The sequence below is a fragment of the Erigeron canadensis genome, chromosome 7 (genome assembly GCF_010389155.1).
Source record: "Erigeron canadensis isolate Cc75 chromosome 7, C_canadensis_v1, whole genome shotgun sequence".
Classification (NCBI taxonomy): domain Eukaryota; kingdom Viridiplantae; phylum Streptophyta; class Magnoliopsida; order Asterales; family Asteraceae; genus Erigeron; species Erigeron canadensis.
Genome location: NC_057767.1, coordinates 24,882,853 through 24,908,146, shown reverse-complemented (window position 1 = coordinate 24,908,146; position 25,294 = coordinate 24,882,853). Strand labels below are relative to the sequence as shown.

Genomic DNA, 25,294 nt, shown 5'->3' with positions numbered 1-25,294 from the left:
CTGAACAACTTGTTCAGCCACCCCCAACATTTATGGATCTTGGCATAAATGAGGGTGTGTTTCAGCTTGAGTCTTCGGACTCATCTGAGACAGAATCTGACCAGGAGATGGCTGATGCAACTATACTTGATCAGCTCCCTTCTCTCCTTGGTCAACCCCAAGAACCACATGTTTCAGTTTCCCAACTCTTGTACAAAGCTTAGAAATACCTCCAATATTCACCTCTCGCCAATCACCTTCTTCTATGGGTGTGCCTAGAAATAGACACATCCTAACCCCACCGTCGCCGTCGTTCACACCTGAGCATTCTCAGCATGAACGACACATTGAATCTCTTCCTTTCATTTCTACAACCACTCCTCTTCTATCTACTGATGCTACTGCAACTGGAGAACCAGATATTGTCATACCTCGTCCAGTTGCACCTGTAGCTTTTTCAGCTGGTCCAGTGACACCTTCTCCTCCGTCATTGGACAGCCAGTTCGTGTCTTTTCAAACCGATCTCTCGAACCTTCTTGCGAGGGTGGAAGAGATTCAAAAGACACTGGAGAAGAACACCAAGTCCCTCTCCAGGTACCACAAGGATCATCTGCAAAATATTAAAGTGGTTGACCTGGGGATTAACAAGTTCTCTGCTAATGAGGACTTGGTGTTTGGCAAGCTGAACGAGTTAGTGGAATCCTCCAATCAATTGGCAATATCTTTAAGGGAGGCATTCGCACTGACTCAATCTGGAGTCACATCCTCAATATCCAACCTGCTGAACAATACTGTCAGATCTTCAGAGGTTGATATTAAGAATCTGGAAAGGCAGGTGCAAGAGCTGTGTAGCAAACCTGGCCTAGATGTGACAGAGCTTGGAAGTCGGTTGGCCTCTTCAGTGGGTCTCAAGATCGAAGAAACTTTGGCTGCCAGTGAGAGTAACTTGATAGAAAAGGTGATATCTGAGATCACCAAGATTGCAGTGCCCCAGGTCGATCTCACTCCAATTACATCTGAGATTGATCGGTTGAGGTGCAGTCTGGATACGCTGGCTAGCAAAGTGTCTGAACATTCAACTGCCATATCTGATCTGACCACTGAAGTTGGCAAAGGAAGGGCGGTTGAGCCTGACAGTGCTCAGGAAGTCCCTGCAACTGGGCTCTCTTCAGATGATCTCTCCATTCTCAAACAAATTTTAAAGAGTCAAGAGCAGACAAGTGGAAATGTAATGACTCAGTCTCAAGAGATAAATCATCTTTGGAGGACAGTTCGCATGCTTTGTGGAGTCTTCAAAGAGTGTAAGACAATGCAATCATGGCAGCCTCTAGATCGTCTGCCCTCTAGTCATGCTGATTTTGAAGCCATCAGGCAGGGACTAGATGCTGCCAAGGGGGAAAGGTCGGTATATGCCCCTCACACTCTTGTGAAGACTTCAAGTAAAGGGAAGGAGATTGTGGTGGCTACCAGTACTGAGGCTGGTGAGCAAGGGTTTGAGGTGTTTGCTGATGTGGTGGTAGGGAGTGTTGACAAGGGAAAGGCCATTGCTGATGAATCTTTGGAACCAGCCACCGATGCACCAATGTTGGAAACTGGCAATGTCGATTTGTTGCCTCCAGTTACTGAAAGCGAGAGTCAGAAGTTAGCAAGAGTGAGATACCTGGTCAAGGAAAGGAAGAAAAAAATGAAGGTGAACCAATTCGAATCAAGAAGAAATCTTCCAACCCCTCTTGTTGATATCACTGATGCTCAACTCCTTGGCTTGACACTGGTTGAATACAAGAAGATCAAAGAAGATCCAAGAATAGTCAATGCACTGAAGGAGATGCTTGAAGTAGAGCTGGACAAACACTACCAGAATGATGAGGCTGAACTGGATGCAAAGTGTTTGAATGTATCGGTGGAAAAGGCCAGAGAGATCAGATCTGAAGGGATTCTCAAGAGGACTGAGCAGGTAAAGAAGGCAGTCACCAAAGTATTGAATCCACCCAAGTCCAAAGGAAGAAAACAAAAGGTCTTGCCAAGAGATGCAAATCTGAGGACTTGGGTAGAACCATCTGAACCCACAACTGATGATATTCGAGCTGCTACACAAAAGCTGAGCACGAGCAAAATCAAACTGACAAATGAATCTGAAGCTCGCACATATTTGTCAGATGTACAGCGTCGAAGGCACAATAGAGGCAGGATTACTGATGTTAAGGTTTCGATTAAGCCTGGTGCCAAGCATTTTGTTGTTGAGGTACAATACTTTGGTGGACCTAAAAGGACTACTGAGAACCCGGATGTCAATCAGTATGGTCATTCCGAGCATGTTGAGATGTTGAGGCTGTTGGAGGGGAGGCAGAGGAAGAATAAAGTTGAAAGAGGCTGGGAGTATGTATTGCAAAATCTTATCAAGTTCAAGGAAAACATTGAAGAAAGATTAGGCCTTGATCCTGAGGATACTCAGCCAATTTCAGCAGTCTCAAAGAGAAGGAAAACTGGCGAAGGGCCATCTGTTTAAGTTTTCCTTCTAACTATTATCTGCTTGTAATTTTGTGTACTCTCTTGTAATTTATTTGAAATTGTATGTATATACAAGTTGCCAGATTGTAACCTACAAGTAAGATATCTGATAAGATCTACAAACACTTAAAACAAAATCCAAGACATTTGATGATCTATAAAAATGTCTTGGAAACTTAATAGGTTTTATCAAATTCAAGTATTTCAAACTTAAACTTGTATAGAAACAAGTTTGAAAATACTTGACAATATTTCAGGACAATTAGGGGGAATTTGTTAGGTCCAGTTTAAGCTAAACTGGAGCTCTCCAGTGACATCTGGAGAGCATGAGGAATTGTCCGAAATATTAGAAGTCCAGTTGCATTGTACAGGTTCAGCAACTGATGACTTCCTCCAGTTGAGATCAGAAGACTAGAATCTAAAGACCTTCCAGTTGAAGTCAAAGACAACAAATGGAAGATAGAGATTGGCAATGGCAGCGAAGCCCAGTTGACAATCTACCAGATCAATCAACTGGAGAATCCTCTAGTGTAAATGCTCTTACAAAGCTTTACACTGATTACGAGGAGGACCTTTTTACTCTATATCCTTTTAACCGGACAATGATATTGTCTTTGGATAAAGATACAAAGATGTAGAGTGGTTGAATAAAGTAACCTTTTGTCTTACTTTATTTAACACACACAAAGGATTATTTAAACAATACTTTTGTGTGCTGTCAACCATATTTGTACATCGAAGTTGAGATCCCCATGCTCAATCTTCGACTATAAATAGAGGTCCTTGCACAAGCTGTTTCAACAACTTTGCAAATACATATATTCTGCAATATTGGTGAACTTGTGCAATATTCTCTCAATCGTAAAAAGGAACATTTCACAACTCTAAGTGTTTCGATTGTTAAGGAGAATTTCCAAGTTTAGATCAATTGTAATTCATGGGTTGTTAGGATATTTACATTCTTTTATTATCTTGGTTCCGCATCAACCTTGTATTTTATTTGAACAAGTAATAAATAAAATACACTTGAAAATTACATATTGTCTCACCAGTTTATATACTCGTCATTTATATTATTGCACTTATTTATATTCTGTAACTCCAGTTAACCTGGTACACGATCAATCTAAACTGGTCACTTCCAGATTAATTGATCGTGTTGCAAAGTTCACTCACCATCGACATAGAGGTGTCTTCAGCACCCATCTAGTAATAGTTGGGACTTACACTTATATTAACATTCTAAGAAGGTTCAATTTGTCATTTTTCAAATTTGAGAACTTTGAATTTTGGCAAAAATTGGCCGTATTTTTCTAAGTATAATTTATCTAATTTGCGTTTCTTTTCTTTTATGTTCATACCTTTGGGATTAAATTGAGTTGAGGCGTTTCAAGTTGGTATCAGAGCCAAGGTTTAAGGGATTTAGGTTTACCCTCGTTGAGAGAGTGCCTAGACTTAAACCTTAGTTGAGACTCGACCTTAGGTATCCGAAACATTATATGGGACCGAAAGATGTGTTTGATGATGTTAGTTTATCTACTTGTTAGTATTTGAAGCACAATAAGAAGCCGGCCTTATTGTGGTTGGAATACTAATGGATTTATAAACTAACGGCATCAAACCTTGAACGGTTTTGTATAAAGATATAGGTTTGGCTTTAGTTTGCGTGTGTAGAGATAGGCTTTGAAATTAAATCCGTTTATTTAAATCTTATTATAGCATGGCCGATCAACACAACGATGAAGATGAGCACCAACGACAAAATGATGAAGAAGAGCCTATATTTGATGCGGATAGCATGGACATATCGGATCAAATTGGGAGAGCCTTGGAAAAGTACACTCCTATTCTACTCAAACGGTTGAATGCTACATTAGAAGGAGCGGTGAATGACCACATCGCTCAAATGATTAAAGAAGAAGTGGCAATCAATGTGCAACGGGAATTTGAAAAGCGAGATGCCAAGGATAAAGGCAAGAAAACCGAGGATGAAAAGGAGGTGGAAGTGACCGGGGAAAGAATCTATAAAAAGAAGTTCACTTTTCGAGACTTTGAAGTGTGCCACCCACCGGAGTATCATGGTGACCGTGATCCCATCGTGTGTACACGGTGGATATCCGAGATCGAGGGGGCATTCCGTACTAGTCAATATCCCTCTCATTTGAAAGTGGTATTCGCGGTTGGGATGTTGAGAAGTGGTGGAAAGAGGTGGTGGGATGGCTTGTTGACAATTAAGAAGGGGGCCTTGGATAATGTGGAGTGGCCCGAGTTTAAAGAAATGTTCTTCAAGGAGTTTCGGTCGGAGGCCGAAGTAACAAAGTTGAGAAGTGAATTTTTGAATGATTGTCAAGGCAATATGAGCTTGAATGAATTCCGAGCTCAATTCTTGGACAAGGCACAATTTTGTCCGGAATTCCTTGAAAATGATCAATTGCTTAAAGAGCAATTTTACTTGAAGTTAAGGAAGAATCTTCGGGAGAAGATTAGTTTACTTCAAATGGAGTCTTTCTCCATGTTGGCGGATGTGGCTAGAGATCACGAAATTGAGATGTCAAGGGTAGATGAAGGTGTCTTGAAGAGGAAGCACGAAGAAACAAACTCTCCCAATAAGCGGTTTAGACAAGAGGGTAGTTCCGGTAGCCCCTATAATAAAAGAAATGTTCCATTTTGCCGTCAATGCAAGAAAAATCATCCGGGGGTTTGTAGAGCGGGAGATAAGGCTTGTTACACTTGTGGAAAGTCGGGGCATACTAGCCGGGAATGTAGGTCCAAACCTCACAAGCCCGTGATTTGCTTCAAATGCTTCGAAGAGGGTCACATGAGAAGCTCATGTCCGAAATTGACGGAGGAGGAGAGGTTGGAAGAAAGAAGAAGATAGGCGGAAAGGAAGAATGCACAAATGCATGGAAATCCAAGGGGAAGGTCGTTTCAACTCTCCGTGGAGCAAGCAAGAAACACCGATGATGTTGTAACAGGTACATTCCTTGTATACAATGTGCCTATGCGTATTCTCTTTGATTCGGGGGCGAATAGATCATTTGTTGCTATTAGAATGATTCATGTTATTCCCGTGTCTAAATCATGTTTAGAAAATACTTTGCAAGTTGAGGTTGGCAATGGTAGGGTAGAATTAGTAAAGGATGTGTATAAAGGGTGCGAAATCAAAATTTCTTCGGAACTCTTTCAAGCTAATTTTAATTCCTTTTCCAATGGGAGAGTTTGACATAATCTTGGGTATGGATTGGTTGAGCTCTTGTAACGCAAAAATTTCATGTGATGAGAAAGCGGTGTATTTGAAGACGTCTAAGGGCGAAGACTTGGTGGTTTATGGTGATAAGAAAGAACGTTCTATACCCGTTTGTACCTTTGCTCGTGCTAAACGTTATATGTCTCATGGTTGTCATGCTTATCTTACTCACATCGTTGATGTTGAGAAGAAACCTCTTTCTATTGAAGACATCCCCATTGTTAAAGATTTCGTCGATGTTTTTCCCGAAGACTTGCCGGGCATTCCTCCCGGACGGCAAGTTGAATTCTCCATTGATCTCATTCCGGGGGCTAACCCCATTGCTAAAGCTCCTTATCGTTTGGCTCCAACGGAAATGCAAGAGATGATGAAGCAACTACAAGAATTGCTTGACAAGGGTTTTATTCGACCTAGTAACTCTCCATGGGGTGCACCGGTACTTTTTGTCAAAAAGAAGGATGGAAGCATGCGAATGTGCATCGACTATCGTGAGCTCAACAAAGTCACCGTGAAGAACAAGTATCCTTTGCCTAGAATCGATGATTTATTCGATCAACTTCAAGGAGCTTCGTATTTTTCTAAAATTGATCTTCATTCGGGTTACCATCAACTCAAAGTACGTGAAGAAGATATTCCTAAGACCGCCTTTCGGACTCGTTATGGTCATTTCGAGTTTGTGGTCATGCCTTTTGGACTCACGAATGCTCCCGCGGCTTTCATGGACCTCATGAACCGTGTTTGTCGCCCTATGCTCGATAAGTCCGTGATCGTCTTCATTGATGACATTCTAATCTATTCAAAAAGTTCTTCCGATCATGAAGTACATTTAAGGGAGGTGTTAGAAACCTTACGTAAGGAGAAGCTCTATGCTAAGTTCTCCAAATGTGAGTTTTGGCTAAGGGAAGTTCAATTTCTTGGTCACATCGTTAATAGTGAAGGAATTATGGTGGACCCGACCAAGATTGATGCGGTGATGAAGTGGGAGCAACCAAAGAACCCGTCGGAAATTAGAAGTTTTCTTGGTCTAGCGGGCTATTACCGTCGTTTCATCCAAGACTTTTCTAAAATAGCTTCCCCATTGACCAAGTTAACTCGAAAGAACATCAAATTTGAATGGAAGAGCGAACAAGAGATGGCTTTCCAACAACTCCGAGAAAGGTTAAGCCAAGCACCGGTTCTTGTTTTACCCGATGGTCTTGAAGATATGGTGGTGTATTGTGATGCATCATCTAATGGCCTTGGGTGTGTTCTTATGCAACGGGGGAAAGTCATTGCCTATGCTTCAAGGCAATTGAAAGAGCATGAGAAACGGTATCCTACTCATGATTTGGAGTTAGCGGCGGTGATCTTTGCTTTAAAAATTTGGCGTCATTATCTCTATGGAGTCAAGTTTACCATATATTCCGATCATAAAAGCCTCAAATATTTCTTTGAACAACGAGATCTCAATAATCGCCAAAGAAGATGGTTAGATCTTTTGAAAGATTATGATTGTGAAATCTTGTACCATCCCGGAAAGGCTAATGTCGTGGCGGACGCCTTGAGTCGGAAGAGTTCTCATCATGCCTTAGTTGTTTCTCCTCTTTGGGTTTTGATCACTAACGACTTCTTTGATCAAATTAAAGAAGCTCAAGAAAAGGCCTTGCAACGGGATCCTAAAAGAGAAAGAATTCAGGGCCAACTTCAATATTTTACTAAGGATTCTCGTGGCCTTACTCTACGTTTTGGGAGGATTTGGATCCCATTCTCTTGTGAGTTGAAGCTAGTTCTTCTCGATGAGGCTCACAAATCCAAGTACTCCATCCACCCCGGTGCTACAAAGATGTACCATGACCTTAAGGTAGAATATTGGTGGCCCGGAATGAAGCGTGATGTAGTGAAGTATGTGGAGAAATGTTTGACTTGTGCACAAGTGAAAGCGGAGCATCAAAAGCCTTATGGCACGTTGCAACCCTTGGAGATACCCAAATGGAAATGGGAAGAGATAACCATGGATTTTGTTACAAAATTGCCCAAGACACCAAGAAATCAATTTGATACAATTTGGGTAATCGTTGATAGATTGACCAAGAGTGCCTTGTTTCTTCCTATTTGTGAGGCATCATCATCCGAAGTTTTGGCAAAGATCTATGTAAAAGAGGTTGTAGCTAGACATGGAGTTCCCATCTCCATTGTGTCGGATAGAGACACTCGTTTTACTTCTCACTTTTGGCGGAGATTTCATGAAGATATGGGCACCAAGCTCAAGCTTAGCACCGCCTATCACCCTCAATCGGATGGTCAAAGTGAGAGAACCATTCAAACGCTTGAAGACATGCTTCGGGCATGTATAATTGACTTTGGAGGCACTTGGGATCTTCACTTGCCTTTGGTAGAATTCTCGTACAACAATAGCTACCATTCGAGTATTCAAATGCCACCATATGAGATGTTGTATGGAAGGAAGTGCCGGTCTCCAATATGTTGGGGAGAAGTAGGTCAAAGAGAAATAGGTAGTACGGAAGTGGTATTGAAAACCATCGAGAAGATTGATATAATCAAGGAAAGACTTAAAGCGGCCCAAGATCGACAAAAGTCTTATGCGGATAAACGGAGAAGGCCAATTGAATTCAATGTTGGGGATCGTGTTTTGTTGAAAGTTTCCCCATGGAAGGGCGTTTTACGATTTCGAAAACGTGGAAAGCTAAGTCCTCGTTTTATTGGCCCGTTCAAAATTTTGGCGAAAGTTGGCAAGGTAGCATACTGCTTGGAGTTACCGGAAGAGTTATCGGGAATTCATCCTACATTTCATGTGTCCCATCTTAAAAAGTGTCTCGCCGACGAATCTACTTATGTGCCTTTGAATGAAATCGAAGTTGATAATAAGTTGAATTATATTGAGGAGCCTATAGCCATAGTAGAAGAAGAGCTTAGAAGAGTACAAAATAAGACGGTGAGAACGTATAAAATTTTGTGGAAGCATGGCAAGATGTCCGATTGTACATGGGAGTCCGAGCATGACGTCCTAGTTTATTATCCGTCTTTGCATATGGCTTGGATCACGAGGCCGTGATCCGTTCCAAGTGGGGGAGAGTTGTAACACCCCAAGATTTTAAGGTAAAAGAAATTAACCCCTTTTTATAGCTTTGGCATTAAATTAATTTTCTAGTATTTTATTTTTAGTTATGGGGTTAATTTAGTTGGAACTTTAGCGGATAGCGGGTATAATACCCACATTTTTTAGAGATGGGTCGTGGCACCCATAGAAAATGTCAGCCACATCTCCTTTTTCCACCTTTACACTTCATTTTGTTCTTCCAAAAATTTCTTCATGCAACCTTCTTCCATTCCTTTCAAAATCAAGGGTTAATTCTTCAATTCAAAGGAAAGGTTATCCATAATAATCATTATCATCATCAATTTCTATCAAGTAAATTTAAAAGCTAGGGTTTGGGTGGTGAAGGGTGGTGGCCGAAAATTGAGAAGAAAAAGGGAAGGATTTGTGGATTTAAAATCTCAAGTAATTGTCTTCCATTGTTGAGGTAATAAATTTCCCCAATCTAGCTTTGTCAATTCTCTTGAAAATTAGGGTTCATGAGTGAACCAATTTGGGGGTTTTACTAGAAAAATGATTTATGGTTAATTTTTCCCCAATTCCTTAGTTAACCTAGTTGTCATTGAGTTATATGATATGTTTGATTATGAAAATAATGAGTGCATGTGATAAATTTGAGTTCTTGAGAAAAGATGAGTTTTGACTAGTCATGGAATTGTTGATGAAAATGTTAGATTGAACTACCTAGTGTGTTTGTTAAAGAAAATGAAGCTCAATGACAAATGGGTTGGGTTTTGGGTTTAGAAAGGCTAGTGATTGAGTATGACTAGGTTGAACTAGTCAAGTTGTGAATGTAAGCTTATGCATTTTATGTGATGATCATAGGTTGAAGCTTGTTGTGCATAATCGTTTTAGCTTTATTTTCCAAGTTGCGGAGGAGGTGAGTATTCTTGCATACATTTATGTATACGTTGGGCCAATTACCATGAGATGTGAATGTTCCAAGCATGGTAATTGGTTCGGCGTTAAGCCCATGTGGGGCATTGTTTATGAGGCCTAAGAACCTCCGGGGCCTAAGAATCCCGATAGTTGATGTAACATGAGGCCTAAGAACCTCCGGGGCCTAAGAATCCCGATAGATATGATTTGTTATGATTGTTTAGCTTATATGGATCCATATATGTGTTGTTAGTGTGCAAGGTGAATATGTAAATGTGACATGACGATGCCATAGGTTACATGTGAAAGTCCTTGTACTTTGCCCTCCTTTGTATCCATAGATGTATGCAAGTATATTCACTAAGCCTTTGCTTATATTTTAGTTGTTTACCCTTTTTATAGGTAGTTCCGGAAGAGGGAACTAGGATTGTTGATTTGAAAGTGTTGATTTAGAGCTTGAAGTGGTTGAATTAAAGATTTGCAAGATTTGAAGGTATTTAGGTCATTCATGGATGAATGACAAGCTTTTGGGTTTAGAGGCTTAGTTATCCCTCTCCTTTTGGCTCTTGGTACATTTTGGGTTGATGGTCATATTTTGTTATATTATGTAAAAGATCAGGTGTAAAGCTTTTTAGAAAAGATGTAAAGTTGCACTTTGGGCGAAAATTGTGTCAAAATGGGTAAGATGACCCGTTTACTTGTAGAAACTTGGTTTGTATAAATGGATGGTATGGAGACTTTTGGAAATGTAGTGTTAGTTGATTTATGTCAAAACTAAGTTGCTAATCAGTTGTCGGAAGCTCGGTTTTGAGAAAAAGGGGTCGAAAGTTGTTCAATGTGTCAAAAGTACGAAACCTGAAGAGGACGGCCTTTGTGCAGAGGACGGCTCTTGTGGACGGCCTCTGCAGGACACAAGAGCCGTGCTCCTCTGTAATTTTTACACTTTTTTTTACCGAGGCTTCGTTTGATCTTTCCGGGACCTGAAACTCATACAATAGACTTATATTAACATTCTAAGAAGGTTCAATTTGTCATTTTTCAAATTTGAAAACTTTAAATTTTGGCGAAAATTGGCCGTATTTTTCTAAGTATAATTTATCTAATTTGCGTTTCTTTTCTTTTATGTTTATACCTTTAGGATTAAATTGAGTTGAGGCGTTTCATAAATCCACAGGGATTGACATAAAACCACAATTACCATCGTGCTTCATATCTTGTAGGCGTGAAAATTGCAAAAAGTTGTTTCCCATCATTATCAATACATATGTGAAAATTAAAGATGCGTTGATGACTACTTCTTCGAGTTTTTCTATAAAAGGATCCATCTTGGTGGGTATAATTGTTTCTCACAGGTTTTGTTTTCTATTTTGTGTTAAGTGTCTTCAATATGAATGATATAAAGTTATTGTTATCTGTTGTGATTGAGACCCTTCATTCTTTGATTCTCATAGATAGTTATTATGATATTTGTAGTACTCTTTTTATACCATATATTGAATTTTTATTAAAAAAAATGCTAAAAGTTTCTACTCATGTTAGACAGCCATATATATATGGCTAAGAGGTTTTCCTTCTAATCAAATGTAGCCCGTCGTATTTCCTCCATTTTTTTGTATGAAATAATTAGATAAATGGAGACATGGAGTTATCCTCATTGTATTAAAATCGGGTCTCGATGCAATTGCAAATATGCAATGTCTCTCCAATGATACCCCGTTGAAAACAGTTGCTCTAATAGTTTATTGACCGATCATATCTCTCAATTTTTTTAAATTCTCAATTTTGACTTTTCTTGACTTTTTATTATATAAATTAAATAATAAGTATATCTAAACATATATGTCAATGTCGATCTAACTAAAGATAGGTATTGCATTAGTTATAATTATTATAATTCTAACTAAAGATAATAATTATTGTGTGTTTAAATTTTGTACGCCTAATACATTTATTTAATAACAATGTAGATAAATAAATCCCACTAAATAATATATTTTTTAGGTTCGTGTCTAATACACCCGCTTACGACTTTATCACTATTAGATGTTAATTTATTATGATATATAATTCAGCATATTACTTTTAGTATTAAAAAAATGATCTATATTAGTGATCATTTTGAATTTTGTTCGTTTGAACGCATCAACGATTTTGCAAAAGATGATATATGCTTCTAATCTAATGTAAATATATCACATTGTTTTGCTTTTTATTTGCTATCATTTGAATTAAACAGTTAATTTTTACGTATATCTTCAACTTTGAAATTACAAACTTTCATAAGTTGAATGTATGAATATCTAATATTGATAATTTCATTAGTCCTCGTGTTCAGTGTTGGAAACGGGTCTAAAATCTAGTTTGGACACTATAACTCGGAAAGTTCATAATTCCGAGTTTTATCCGTATACTAGTCCTCAGGCCCGTCCAATGGACGGGTAGTCTCAAAATATATTAATCAAGCTAAAATAGTTAGAATTCAAGTTTATTAAATAGATACTGAAAAAAATTAGAATACTTAAAAATAAAACATAAAACGATTCAAAGTAAACTATTTAAACTAAATGAAATATTTAGATTAGCCAAGTCATATAAAACTTAATTAATACGGAAAAAAAAAACCTACAAAAATTAACTTTATATAAATATTGTATCTAGTTTACCTTTTTTTTCATATTTAATATTTAGATTAGCCAAGTCATATAAAACTTAATTAATACGAAAACTAAAAAAGAAATATACGAAATTAACTCCATATAAATATTGATTTTAGTTTACCCTTTTTTCCCAACTTTTAGTTAAATAAAAAATTTGCAGTTTCTTATATTCTCAAAATGTAAACTATATAATTTGAAAAACACATACCAATTCATCAACAAAGACCATCTCGAACGTTTTGATTTTCTTCGGGTTGTTCCACTCCGGTATAGTCCATACATGCACAACACGGAGTCGTAGATGATAGTTAACATGTGTTGGTTCAAACTCTTCAAGATGAACTAATGTGTTTTTATTTTTTGTTGTTGAAGAAGAAGTCATAATGAACCTATAATGGACAGCAAATTAAATTATAATCAATAATAATAACAGTAACATAAGAATTAAATGTTAAATCATAATAATAATAACGATTAATATGAACAAATTATATAACTAAATTAAAATCATAATGATTAATATGAAGTAATCTCATAAACTAAATTAAAATCAATAATCTAAAAAATCATGGTATAGTCGAACTATTTGCTAAGTCGAACTATCATATCTATAGTTTTTGCTGTCCATTCAGAGCCTGCCTCTGTTGTCTCTTTTATGTTATTAGCAATGATATTGATAAAGTAAACACAAAGCAAAGAAAATAGGGTGAGATGGGATGTGAACAAAAAGTAGAACAAAAATAGAACGTAAGGTAATTTTGTAAGTTTTTAGGTTTTATATATATAAATAGATAAATAATAATAATAATAATAATAATAAATTTTTTTTATTAAAAGTAATAGGTCGGTCATAGAATAAATAATATTAGAAGAAATAGAGGATTAATGAGAAAAGAGTATTAGGCTTAAGGAAGGGGATTATGGATGCCAAGTGTACCCCAACCCCCTCTTTTAGTTATATTATTATAGATTACATTAACTAGTCTTAATAATCGTACTATGTACAGATTGATTTAATTTATTGTATATTCATGTGTAATACAAAAGTTTAACTTAGTTTAGTTTATTGTGTTACATATATTTGTGATACTCGACCAATTCTTTTTAGTAAATTATAAATTATTATATCATCACTTTTTATGACAAATTAATTTTTAAAGTGGATTATCTATGGTTAATATACGATGTATCTATCAATAAACTAAAACAGGATTGAAGTATTTATTAATAGACAAGTGTCATATTATTTAAGCGACATGTGTCTTTTTAATCTATTTTGATAAATAATTAATATTTAAATATTTTATATCTACCAATAAGCTAAAACAGGATTAAAGGTTTTTTCAATCGACACTTGGCTTATTCTTTAGACGACAAGTGTCTTCTTGATTTCCTAATTTTAAGTTACCTTATTAATATCAAATATTAATCTTTAAAAATTAATAATATATTATTGTTTACATATTTAAACAGATTTCAATTTTACTTACATTAGGATACCCATTATTACGATTTATTTACATATCCTCCAAATATATACAACTTTTGAAAACTATAATTTTTTTAGCTACTATGTTTTTATAATTCAAATGGAAAGAGAAAAAATAACAAAAATACAAGATGACTACAATAAATCTATCAATAAACTAAAACATGATTGACATGTTCTTGAAACGACATGAGACGTAATCCTTGATCGACACGTGTCTTTTTAGTTTATTTATTTTATTAAGTTAGCATTTTTTTTATTGCATATGGATTCAATTTCCTTATTAGACTTAAAATCAAACTCTAACTTTTGGATTATAGATACAAAACACAATATAACATTATTTGATTGATCGTTTTCTCATTAATAAATTTGTCTATTTTTCTTTCTCAATTCTTCAACTCATATTACTTATATTACTGAACATTTCAAAATTTTGAGTTTACAATCCGAAAGCACAAGGATATTTATCGTCATCCACTATGCTTATAAGTTTTGACTTGGATGTGATTGTAAAAATTTAAAGTAGATCCAAAATTCTAACTAAACATATATGAATATTATATTTATCAATAATGTTTATTATAATTTAGCTTCGATAATCGGTTTACTTTAAACACAATATTTTTTATACTCACCAATCATGTATGAGACATATTCGAATTTTTTTTATGATACAATCTATATAACCGCCGTACATTGTACGGGTATCAGAACTAGTATAATATAAAAGTATTATATAGTTACCTTAAATAATTACAATAACAATAACTATAACTATCGTTTATAAATAAATTTAATTAAATTAAAAGCATCTATAATTATTTTTGTTATTGTTTCCATGTATGGATATGTCATAAAATACTTTTTTAAACGATACTATAATAGAATTACTATATAGAATTTGATACTATATAAAATGCCTTTTAAACTATTATGTCTTCAATCTCTATTATAAATAAAAAAGGATTGTTTACAAAAGTTATTTTTAGAAAAAAACTAATGTAACAAGTTAAAAATATTCTACACATAAATATTTTTAAAAAATATGACATCTATTACAAAAATATGTTTGCTTTTTAATTTCCTTTCTTTCCTTATTCAACTTTAGACTATATTATATTCTTTTACATATTTTCAATTATCCAAATCTAAGAATCATGTCATTTTGTTAGATTCTATTTGTGTGACATACAATTTTTTCAATAAAATGAGCAAGTGAGTATATATTTTTCCTGGTTGGTCATTGAAAAAAATTTAGAGACATAATTCACTTATTTCTCTTATAAATCAATATTTTTCAGTATTTTTTATGAGTTTAAAAGATATGAATAGCAGGATATACATTACAGTTATGTGATGGGCTGTAAAGTATATACTATTAAAACATCAATATTTAAGTTTTAACAATTGTTTGAGATCGTATTGTTTTCATTATTTCGTTTTTATCTTCTTTTTTTTTTTTAACTTACAGTTATGTGTTGTTATCAATCATAATGACTTATATATATCCATAAGTTTATCATTTTTGATTAATTTGGATTTACATTTTGTGTAAGTTGAGTATTTTGACTCGCATTAGCGCATAATAATGTTTAAGATCGAGGATTACCTTTTACAAATATTTTTATCTTATATTTATAATGAAAACATATTTTAACTACCCGGATTGAATCCGAGTTGATTAACTATTATCTTATAAAGATAGTAATTTGTCATACCAATATAATAATAATAATAATAATAATTAAAATCCATAATAGTTTCCTAAATCAAAACAAAGTAGAAAATCAGTAATTTGTCATATCCTATACGATATGAGTTATACAATATTTTGATCAATCCTTTTTGAGTTACGAATTTTGGTTCTTCATTGTCAACAAAAAGTCATCCTATGAGTTATACAATATTTTGATCAATCCTTTTTGAGTTACGAATTTTGGTTCTTCATTGTCAACAAAAAGTCATCCTATGAGTAAGTATATATTTATCTCTTTATTATTCAAATTATATAGTTAACATTAATTAATCTATTATTATAATAATTTAGTTCATGTTTCATATAGTTATTAGTAGTATCATAAATAACAAAATAGATTATGTCAACCGTGCATCGTGCACGGATATTAAGACTAGTATATATATATAATGCATTTTACTATATCTTTCAAAAAGGCTAATAGGGAGAACCCTAGCCCCAGTACTACAATTAGATACCCATCGACCAATTCCGTATAAGACATATGATGCTGGTAAAATACCTTCATCCTAAACCCCGCATGATCTGGGCAACCCAAAGGATCGAACCAGCGTATTTAAACTTCACATATGAGTCTATGTTTCATTGGGATCGAACTTGAGACCTTAAGGTTATCAAATGTTTGCATTATCACTAGGTTAATTTTTTGTTGGTAACTTTACTATATCTTTTATGGAGTTAAGATATGAAACATAAGAATCGTTTATTTTCATGTCTAGTTATATGGAATGTTTTATAGATTAACGAGAGAAAGGTACCCGTGCGTTGCGACGGTGACGATGATGTAATGGCGGCAACGGGAACGGGTGGTGGTGGTGGTGAGCGGCGGTGGTGGCGGCGGCGCCGGTGAATAATAGAAGTTATTAATGTAATGTGGTTATGATGTATGGTACATCATGCATTAGAATGTGTATTAGAAAAAAAGAAAAATGTGAAAAGTGTTAAAAAATAATTAAGGGTATTTTGGAAATAATAAAAAAATGCTTAATTTCTTAATCCAATATACATTATAAGAGATTATAGATATGTTATTCAAACTTATTATTTCTATCATACAAAATCTATAAAATATATGGTAAATATGGATATGAATCCAATAATCAAATAATGTTGTTCAATCGAGATAACTAAATTTCAGAAATTTTAATTTATATAAAATAGAGTAAAAGACATATGCCAGTCAAAGAATTCAACAGTGTAATTTAAATAAAACTACAGTCATGTTTTAATATATTGGTAGATATCATTATACATACATTAAAATGCGCATATCGTTTTTCATGTGGTTTTCTTTTAATCATTTTTAAATTTTGTTTTTTTTTTCTTTTGGTTTATCTATCTGTTGATAAACACTCATCATATACCAAAGATTTCACATTATCTATATATCGATATAAATTTTAAAAAAAACGAATCCAATCGAATTAGGTATATACTTATTGATTTAAGTATATATGAGACTCAACTTCTCGTGTCGTTCTATTTTGTTTGAGGTTTTGATTTTTCTTTTCTTTATTAACATAAACCAAACAATCATAGAGTTCCATTTCAATTCCAAACCCAAAACCACACAACACCAAATATTCTTTCAGCTTTCTATATAGTTGTTGATTTCTATGATGATGGTAATCTGATATTTAAAAATGCATGAACATTACTGGATATAAAGAATCTGTCTTAAAACATGTGCTTAACATCAAAAAACTGTGTTACACAAATTGTGCTTGTTTTTAATGTTGATTTCACGCCTTATATATATATATATATATATATATCAGGTAATCAATGAGGAGTTGAAAACCATTTTGTGCGCATAAAAAGATCAAATGACCATCGACAACCCTTAATTTTGTTCTCTTTGCAAAATATGTGACAACTCATCAAGTCATAAGAACAAGTATCATTGACATTTGGCACAGAGGGAACAAAAATAACATGTATCCACTTTAATAGAGATGGCGAACATAACATATTAGACAGGGAACAAGTTGGGTCAGGTCAGGTCGGATCTTTACAAGCATCAAATGTATACTTACATAAAAACACCATGAAAGAAGTTGTATTTGAAAAGCAAAGACGTTTCAATTTCATTTTATGACTTTTGATGTTCTGAATTTTTGGACGGGGAGGGTAAGACCCAATATTTTCCTCAATGTTCAACCAGTTCAACTTTTTGACTACAATACCACACGTTATTTTTTTATTTTAGCAAAATATAACAAGATATATATTTATACAAAATAGTTGCAAAATAAAATAACAATAAAGCCTAAAAGTGTTTTCTATTTAGACATAATAAATTATTTTGTCTAAAAATGTTTATATATTTAAATAACAATAATTTTTGTTATAAAGATTAAAAAGTAACAACCACTAACAAAAACACAATGAAATTAAACTTGTAGGTTTGGGCTTTTATACGTTTTTGGTATGCTTCAATTAAACAAAATTGGAACTTTTATATAGGCCCACCTAAACCAACATAGGGTTTCTATACTTTTTGAAAGAACCCCCATTACATTTGTTGGATATATTCTCACTTTCTCATCTCAGCCATTTCTTATTCTTTTTGAAGCACCAATTACAACAACTGCACTCCATGAATAAAGTAGAAGATACCAACAAAAGTACAAAACCTCACGGCTTCCTTCCTTCCTTCTTTATCTTCCATGTTTCTTTTTCAAATCCTTATAATTTACCTATGTCCACTACCTTCTTCAACATGTGTACATTACATTGTTTGTTAATTGTTTGCTAATGGTTACTAAAATTTTTTTGGTATATACGGAAACTTCAAGGAAACGTTTCGTACGCGTTTCGTATGAGTTTCCGTTCCCATGGAGTTTCCGAAACAGATACGGCTACCTGTTTGGAGTTTCGGTGCATCATAGATAGACACATGTCCCATACAATCTCTCCCCCCTCTTTCTACTCCCCTAACCAGATCTCTTTTCCTCCGATTTATTTTCCTTAACAAAAAAAATGAGTTAATTACAGAACTCGTCCCTATCGTGGTATTTTACTTGCAGCTTTTATCCATGACTTTCAAAAATTACAGTTTTGGTCCATTTTGGTTTTGGTCCTAACCCATAATATCTGTTTAAAAGGTATGCACGTGCCAAACACGTGATAGGTATTTTTGTCATTTTACTTGTCACATACTTACATACTATTTAATACCCAGGTTTATCAGAAGTTCTGATTCAACCCAGATTTATCATTGTATATTAAATCTATTTATGTTCATTACATCCACCAATATAATATAAAAATGTGTAAATCTATTAATGTTTATCAATAATATATTTTATAAATAACCGAAATCTGTTGGTGGCTAAGTGGGTTGAAGATAAGAATACCAATAGGTGTGGGTGGCGGCTGGATCTCAAAATGGATTGTGATGGCTTGGTTAGCATCTCGTCAGAAATCAAAAGAAGATTTATATGATGTGTAGTTTTATGGATTTGCGATTAAAAGAATATATAAATGAAGATTTTGTGGATTTTTCTTCCTCATTTTCTTTCTTTCTCCCCATCTGTTCTCTCTCGTTATCTCTTATTTTTCTTCTTCACAAATCCATTTATTTAATCTATCAAGGAATTAAAAAATGGTTAACTCTAATTGAGGTTTTTTTTTCCTATAAATATTATTTGCAGAATATAAAAAATATACTTTATGATGTGTATTCCCTTTCTTTTACATTAATATTATGTAAATAATTTGTAATAAAAAGGAGGGGTTGATTTTTGTTTGTTAAATATAAGTTGTTATTAATTAATATTATTGTCTTAATCCTTTTCAATGGATAAATGGTGGTGAAGACAAAATTAAGAGATGTAAATTCAGATAGAAAAATAGAACTCTTATGAGATTAAAAATCAAACAGTGGCTTCTTTCTTTGCTGGCCATGTATCACCAGTATCCATACATCTTGTTTTTTTTATTATTTTCTTATCCATCAAATTACATAGTAGATTTTTGAGATTTTTTTTTAACAGATTTGATGTTCTGATATTTGATAATGGTCTGATATTGATTTTGTTGACAAATCAACTTTGATTAGCTGGTTATTGACTTATTGTTATTGGTTTATTGTTATCAATGTTGATGATTAATCTGGTATTCATTTTGAAGAATGTAGGTAAGTGGGGTTATTACGGGAAAGAAGATTAGAATGAACTCTAATATTAAAGATCTGAAAAAGGAAATGAAATGACGAAAATACCCATCACGTGTTTGGCACGTGCATGCTTTTTAAACGGACGTTATGGGTGAGGACCAAAACTGTTGACGGGGTCAAAAAAATTGGACCAAAATTGTAATTTTTGAAAGTTAGGGACGAAAGTTGCAAGTAGATTATCTTGATAGGGACCATTTCTGTAATTAACTCAAAAAAAAAGAACGAATTGCATTTTTGGTCCTTGTGTTATCACACATTTTGCAAGTTTGATACAAACATGTGCAAAGTCGCGAAACGCATCCTTGTCATATCATACCTGTTGCAATTTCGGTCCAACAATAACGTTCCGTCTATTTTTACCGTTAAATACATCATGTGCCCCTCACGTGAGGGGTAATACCACCTTTTCATTATAAACAAGGACTATTTCTGCAACTAATTAAAATACATACCTCATCATCATCAAACACACACATATTCAAATTACCCTAAAATAAAAATTTATTAGCTACTAAAATAAAATTGTTTACAAGAACATGTATAGAGACAACATACTTACAGTAACTCGAATTGAGTTTTCATATGGTAATTTAATAAAAATTCACTTTGATTTTTCATATGGTAATTTATTAGCTACTACTAAAATAAAAATTCACTTTGAGTTTTCATATAGTAATTTAATCTGTTATTTTGCCCAAATCACTATTTCATTTATCATGCTTCAATGTTCCTTGCTCATCTACATGTTATTTTTAAGATTGGTTGTTGGAATGGCTAATGTTTGACTTGAACTTGTTTTGCCAACCAAATTAACATCCATATATTTGACCTGTAAGAGGTTAATGATAAATGGCTAGATTGAATAGAATGGATAGCTAGTTCAAGTAAGAACAGAATGCTTTGCAGGTCTAGTGGGTCAGATTGGGTTAACTGTCTATTTATGTACTCATATAGAATATTTAGAAGATTCGTATATTATATTTTTTTAACTAACAGAGCTAAATTACTTTACGGCATGAATGCAAATCTACTTTGTTTATTCCAAATATTTATTTTCTTTTTCTTGTTCCAGATATCTAATTATCCTTACTTCATGTAACAGAGAGAGATGCAGATCAAACCAAGCATCTGGACAAATTTTGTTGTTTCTACAGTTCATTAGATATAGTATGAAATGATTGATATTGTATTATTGTTTAAATTTAATAAATTTGAGTACCATTTGAAATTTAGTTTCTTTTCATGGAATTCATTTGTTAATTATGGTGACATAGAGTAATAAAATTTGTAGAGATTGTTGATTTTTCCTACTTTTAGCTAATGGGAACAAACCACTTTGTTAAGTATATATGTAAGTATTGACATGAAAGAGATGTTTTCGAATCAAAATATGTTGAGTTATTGATTTTCTATTGCTATAATATTGTTGATATTGTTGTTATGATATGAAAAAATTTGCAAAAGTCTATAGATGCATTCAAGTAAGCAATTTATTGGCCATCATGGCATCATCCACTTCTAGGTAACATTACGAGAATGCAATTGGCTACGAAACAACCAAATTGATTACAAAATATAAAAGAACACATTCAACTACTCAAACAACCTTTTAGAGCAAGAAGCTTTTTCTTGTTTAGTCTTGATTGGGAATTTGAATGGAGGATCCGGAGTGTTTTCAACATTTTCAGTCATCTCCACTGCGAGACGTAAACATCGACTTCTCTCACTTTTGTTCCCCTGTCTCCAATATGCTTGAACATGTTTGCCGTATCTTCAAGATCATTACGCAATCGACGTAGTCCATTATCCAAGTCCCCTTTGGGATTTCTAAAATAGTAGTACTTGGATGACTTTGGATCATAACCTAGTTTTGTTATCATTTGATCCATTTGAGCAATTCAAAAAGTATTTTGTGCTAATACAATCTACATAAGTTATTACATCGCCATCATAACTTCTTGAGGTGGAGATGTAAAACTTCCATGGTGGTGCAATTTGATAGTGAACAACCAAAGAATATCATCTGTGAATATTCATTTCATTATATATAGCAACAATTATTTCAATTATCAATGTAAGCTATACAAATATATAATAGAAAACTTACCATACATCTGGTCGGTAATATTTTGTTCACCATGAGATCTAAAATACCAATCATACTACTCATGATCCATCTTGATTTGTTTATCAATGTTATGGCTCCATATAACCCGTATTTATATAAACTAATTTTTGGGTTGTCATTTCACTCAATAATACACCCTATCTGTCATAAAGTATATTTATACCATTTTTTCTACTATTTGATTCCCTTTTGTTGGTGCTAGAAACAATTATTAGATAATTAAACAAACAGAGTTTAACCTTGATTAATATATAAAATGACAAGAGGATCATTAATACATAAGCCTAATTCTTTTAATTAAGCTGATCAAGACCCCATATAGCTCTTTCGACATCTGCAATGCAATATCCCAATGAGAAAATAGTATTGGAGACTTGTAAAATTAAATTATCTGTCCTCGTGCACTTTCATTGTAGGTACCCAACATAAATATCTTCAAGTGGGGACGTTGACCTTCTCTTTCTTAGTCTCTCGATTGCACGTTGGCTAGCAATTTTCGACGCCATAAGTTTGTGTGCAATATCATACATGTCTTCCTTATACTTTGTTTCCTCTTTCATATCTGCAATCATTGAAGATTTTACTTCATCAACTGTCATATGCTTAGTATATGACGAAGAGACATCCATTTTCCTAATTTTAAAAAAACTAAAAATTTATAAATCCTGTTATGATATGATTAGATGGTTAGAAAAGATAACCCTATATATAGGACAATTGACAGGGTCCTGCAAGCTAGAATTTACCGACATCTACATAATAACTCCGTGTTAAAGTTGTTTAGTCATCTTGATGTACAGTAATTCCGTGTTAAAGTTGATATGTCATTTGGATGAACAGTTTAATTCCGTGTTAAAGTGACCTTCTGACTCTACAGTACATAATTCCGTGTTAAAGTTGATTAGTCATTTTGATGAATAGTTTAATTCCGTGTTAAAGTTGACAAGTCTTTTTATGAATAGTATAATTCCGTGTTAAAGTTGACTAGTCATTTTCGGGATTAGTATAATTTTGTGGTAGAAGGTTGTTGTTTATATATGACTTATAATTATGAACACATGGGTTCAACGAAAGTAATTTAACACGGAGCAAAGGAAAAAGACTTGCTCTTTATTAAACATGCTTGATTGTGATCTTGTTTTTAATTGTAATTTACGTTCTTTTAATGTAATTGTTTCCAACGAGGATCAATAATAAGGCGTAATCTTGTTTTTATGAAAATTGAAAATGTAGTTGATCTTAATAAATTAATATAAGCATATAGTACAATGGTTCTACTAAAATACAATCATAACTAATACATAAAGCAGGGCACTTCAAGCATATTGATTGAAATTCTTATATGTCATACAAATCAACTGGAGCATTTGTTGAAGATTGACTACAAGTTGATCGGGGGGCTTCTGTGGTCTTGCCTTAGACTCAGATGGGAAAGGCGCCTGACATTGAGATCGCTTATGTCCAGGTTAATGGCAATGAGTGCAACCTCTCTTGATCGGCACTTCACCTTGAGACAGTATCAATCTTTATTTTTGGGTCTTCCTGCTTGCCGTTTCTCCATTAGTGGTGGATACAATGGTTCAACATCTTCTAGAATTTCCCAATCTTCAGTATCCCCGATATGAAAAAATGAGTCTCTATATGTCGCTTTATAAACTGGTTTTTTAAACCATTCTTTAGCGAAAGCCACACAACTGGGTTGTTTTAGAAATTTCGAGACAACAATAGTAGCATGACGACAAGGTAATCCAGAAAGTTGCCATTTACGACATCTACACATTCAATTCTCGAAATCAACAATAAATCTTTTCCTATCATCAACTTCATAATGGGTGTCATCAATGCCATAAGTTTTCCATGTGGCTAATTTTAAAACCTCATCTTCAACTTTGGCAGCTGCCCATTCTCTAAGCTCCCCTTGAAGTGACTCTATAGATACAATTGTTGGGGATATGTAATTCAATCTCTGAAGGCGTGTAACACTGTCAGATTGAATCAATTCAGTGGTTCACCCCAAATTACTCAATCAGATACAATCAGAGATTCGAGAACGTTCAATATGTTTGTGTTTGAGAGAGTGTGTGTGTGAAACGGGAGAGAATTCAGAGAGAATTCGTGTGTACCAAATAATGGATCCCTGGCCTGTAACTACATTTGTGGACGGTTTTCCAAGGGTTTTGAAATTGCCACTTTTGGTCCCTCAAGTTTCGAAAATTAAATTTTCGGAAGGATTTTCAGTATAGCAATGTCGGAAATAAATTTTTCCCAACCAGGGGCTCTGCCCCTTGGACCCCACCAGGGCTGCCACCCCTTGGACCCTGCTCCTGGGGGCGTTGTCCCCGGACCCCCATTTCTTTGGGGAATTGCTCCTAAGATCATAATAAATTGGTATAAGCGTGCACTCCGCAGCACCATATTTATATGATGTATTGTTATGATCAAAATAACCAATTAACCCAATTACACTAAAATATCCAACAACTACTTCAAGATAGAATAAATTAAAAGTTCAAGCAGTAAAAAATATTACAAAATTAGTCCATTTTTTAACACTAACCTCCTGATATTCTGTGTTCGTAGTACTTTTCTTGTACATGTTCCCGGAAAAACTCAATCAGCATGGTAATTGGCATTTTACGTGCACTCATTGACAATACGTTCATTGACTCCGCACTATTTGACGTACAATAATTGTTGTGATTTGCAGGACAATGTGCCCTAGACCATCTTCCATAACCGACTTCGCTAAGCTTAGCAAATGCAATTAGTTGAGCATCTGAGAGATAACTCATCAAAGTACTAAATTCATTAACGGTATACACTTTGCATATCTTCCGATACAAAGCCCTTACACTCTTGCTTTTTAGTTTAAGATTCATCTCCAGATGTGTACAACATAAACCATGAAACGAATTTGGAAATAGCTCCCTTACCGCCAATGCGACTGATGGATGTGGATCTGAAATTATTACTAGATTTTCACGTTCACCAATGCATTCTTTGAGCTTGGACAAAAACCATGTCCAACATTCACTAGACTCTCCTTTGCAAACACCATAAGCGATAGGAAGAATCTGATTGGTCCCATCCATGCTTACGGCAAGTAAATTTGTTCCTAAGAATTTTCCCTTCAAATGTGCACCATCAACTATAATCAACGGTCGCACGCAATTCACAAAGCTTCTTATCTGTAAAATAAATCAAAAGTCATTTATGAGATACAATTGGTAGCAGGTAAAGAACAAAGTTGATAAGGAGAATTTCTTACTGCGACTCCAATGGCGACAAATAACATATCAAACATGTTGCACTCATCGGTCTTAATATGTGTTACCGTACCAGGATTTGTAGTGAAACGAAAAGTTAAATGCTTT

General features: G+C 34.2%; 2 protein-coding genes and 1 long non-coding RNA gene across 3 annotated transcripts; 2 read left to right on the top strand and 1 right to left on the bottom strand.

The window, feature by feature from the left end:
* The first annotated feature begins 4,207 nt into the window (after positions 1-4,207).
* On the top strand, positions 4,208-5,365 carry LOC122609153. The gene has a single exon (XM_043782211.1). It carries the CDS (start codon positions 4,208-4,210, stop codon positions 5,363-5,365), a length of 1,158 nt encoding a protein of 385 aa, XP_043638146.1.
* A 4,301-nt stretch (positions 5,366-9,666) lies between these two features.
* Positions 9,667-10,454, top strand: LOC122606454. Its single transcript, XR_006324902.1, has 2 exons — positions 9,667-9,708; positions 10,110-10,454. It is a non-coding gene; the product is annotated as an uncharacterized LOC122606454 (long non-coding RNA).
* A 13,246-nt stretch (positions 10,455-23,700) lies between these two features.
* LOC122609152 lies at positions 23,701-25,012 on the bottom strand. The gene is made up of 3 exons (XM_043782210.1): positions 24,478-25,012; positions 24,191-24,401; positions 23,701-23,902 (listed from the first exon to the last, which is right to left on the bottom strand). The coding sequence occupies exons 1-3, from the start codon at positions 25,010-25,012 to the stop codon at positions 23,701-23,703; spliced, it is 948 nt and encodes a 315-aa protein (XP_043638145.1).
* Positions 25,013-25,294: the final 282 nt, after the last annotated feature.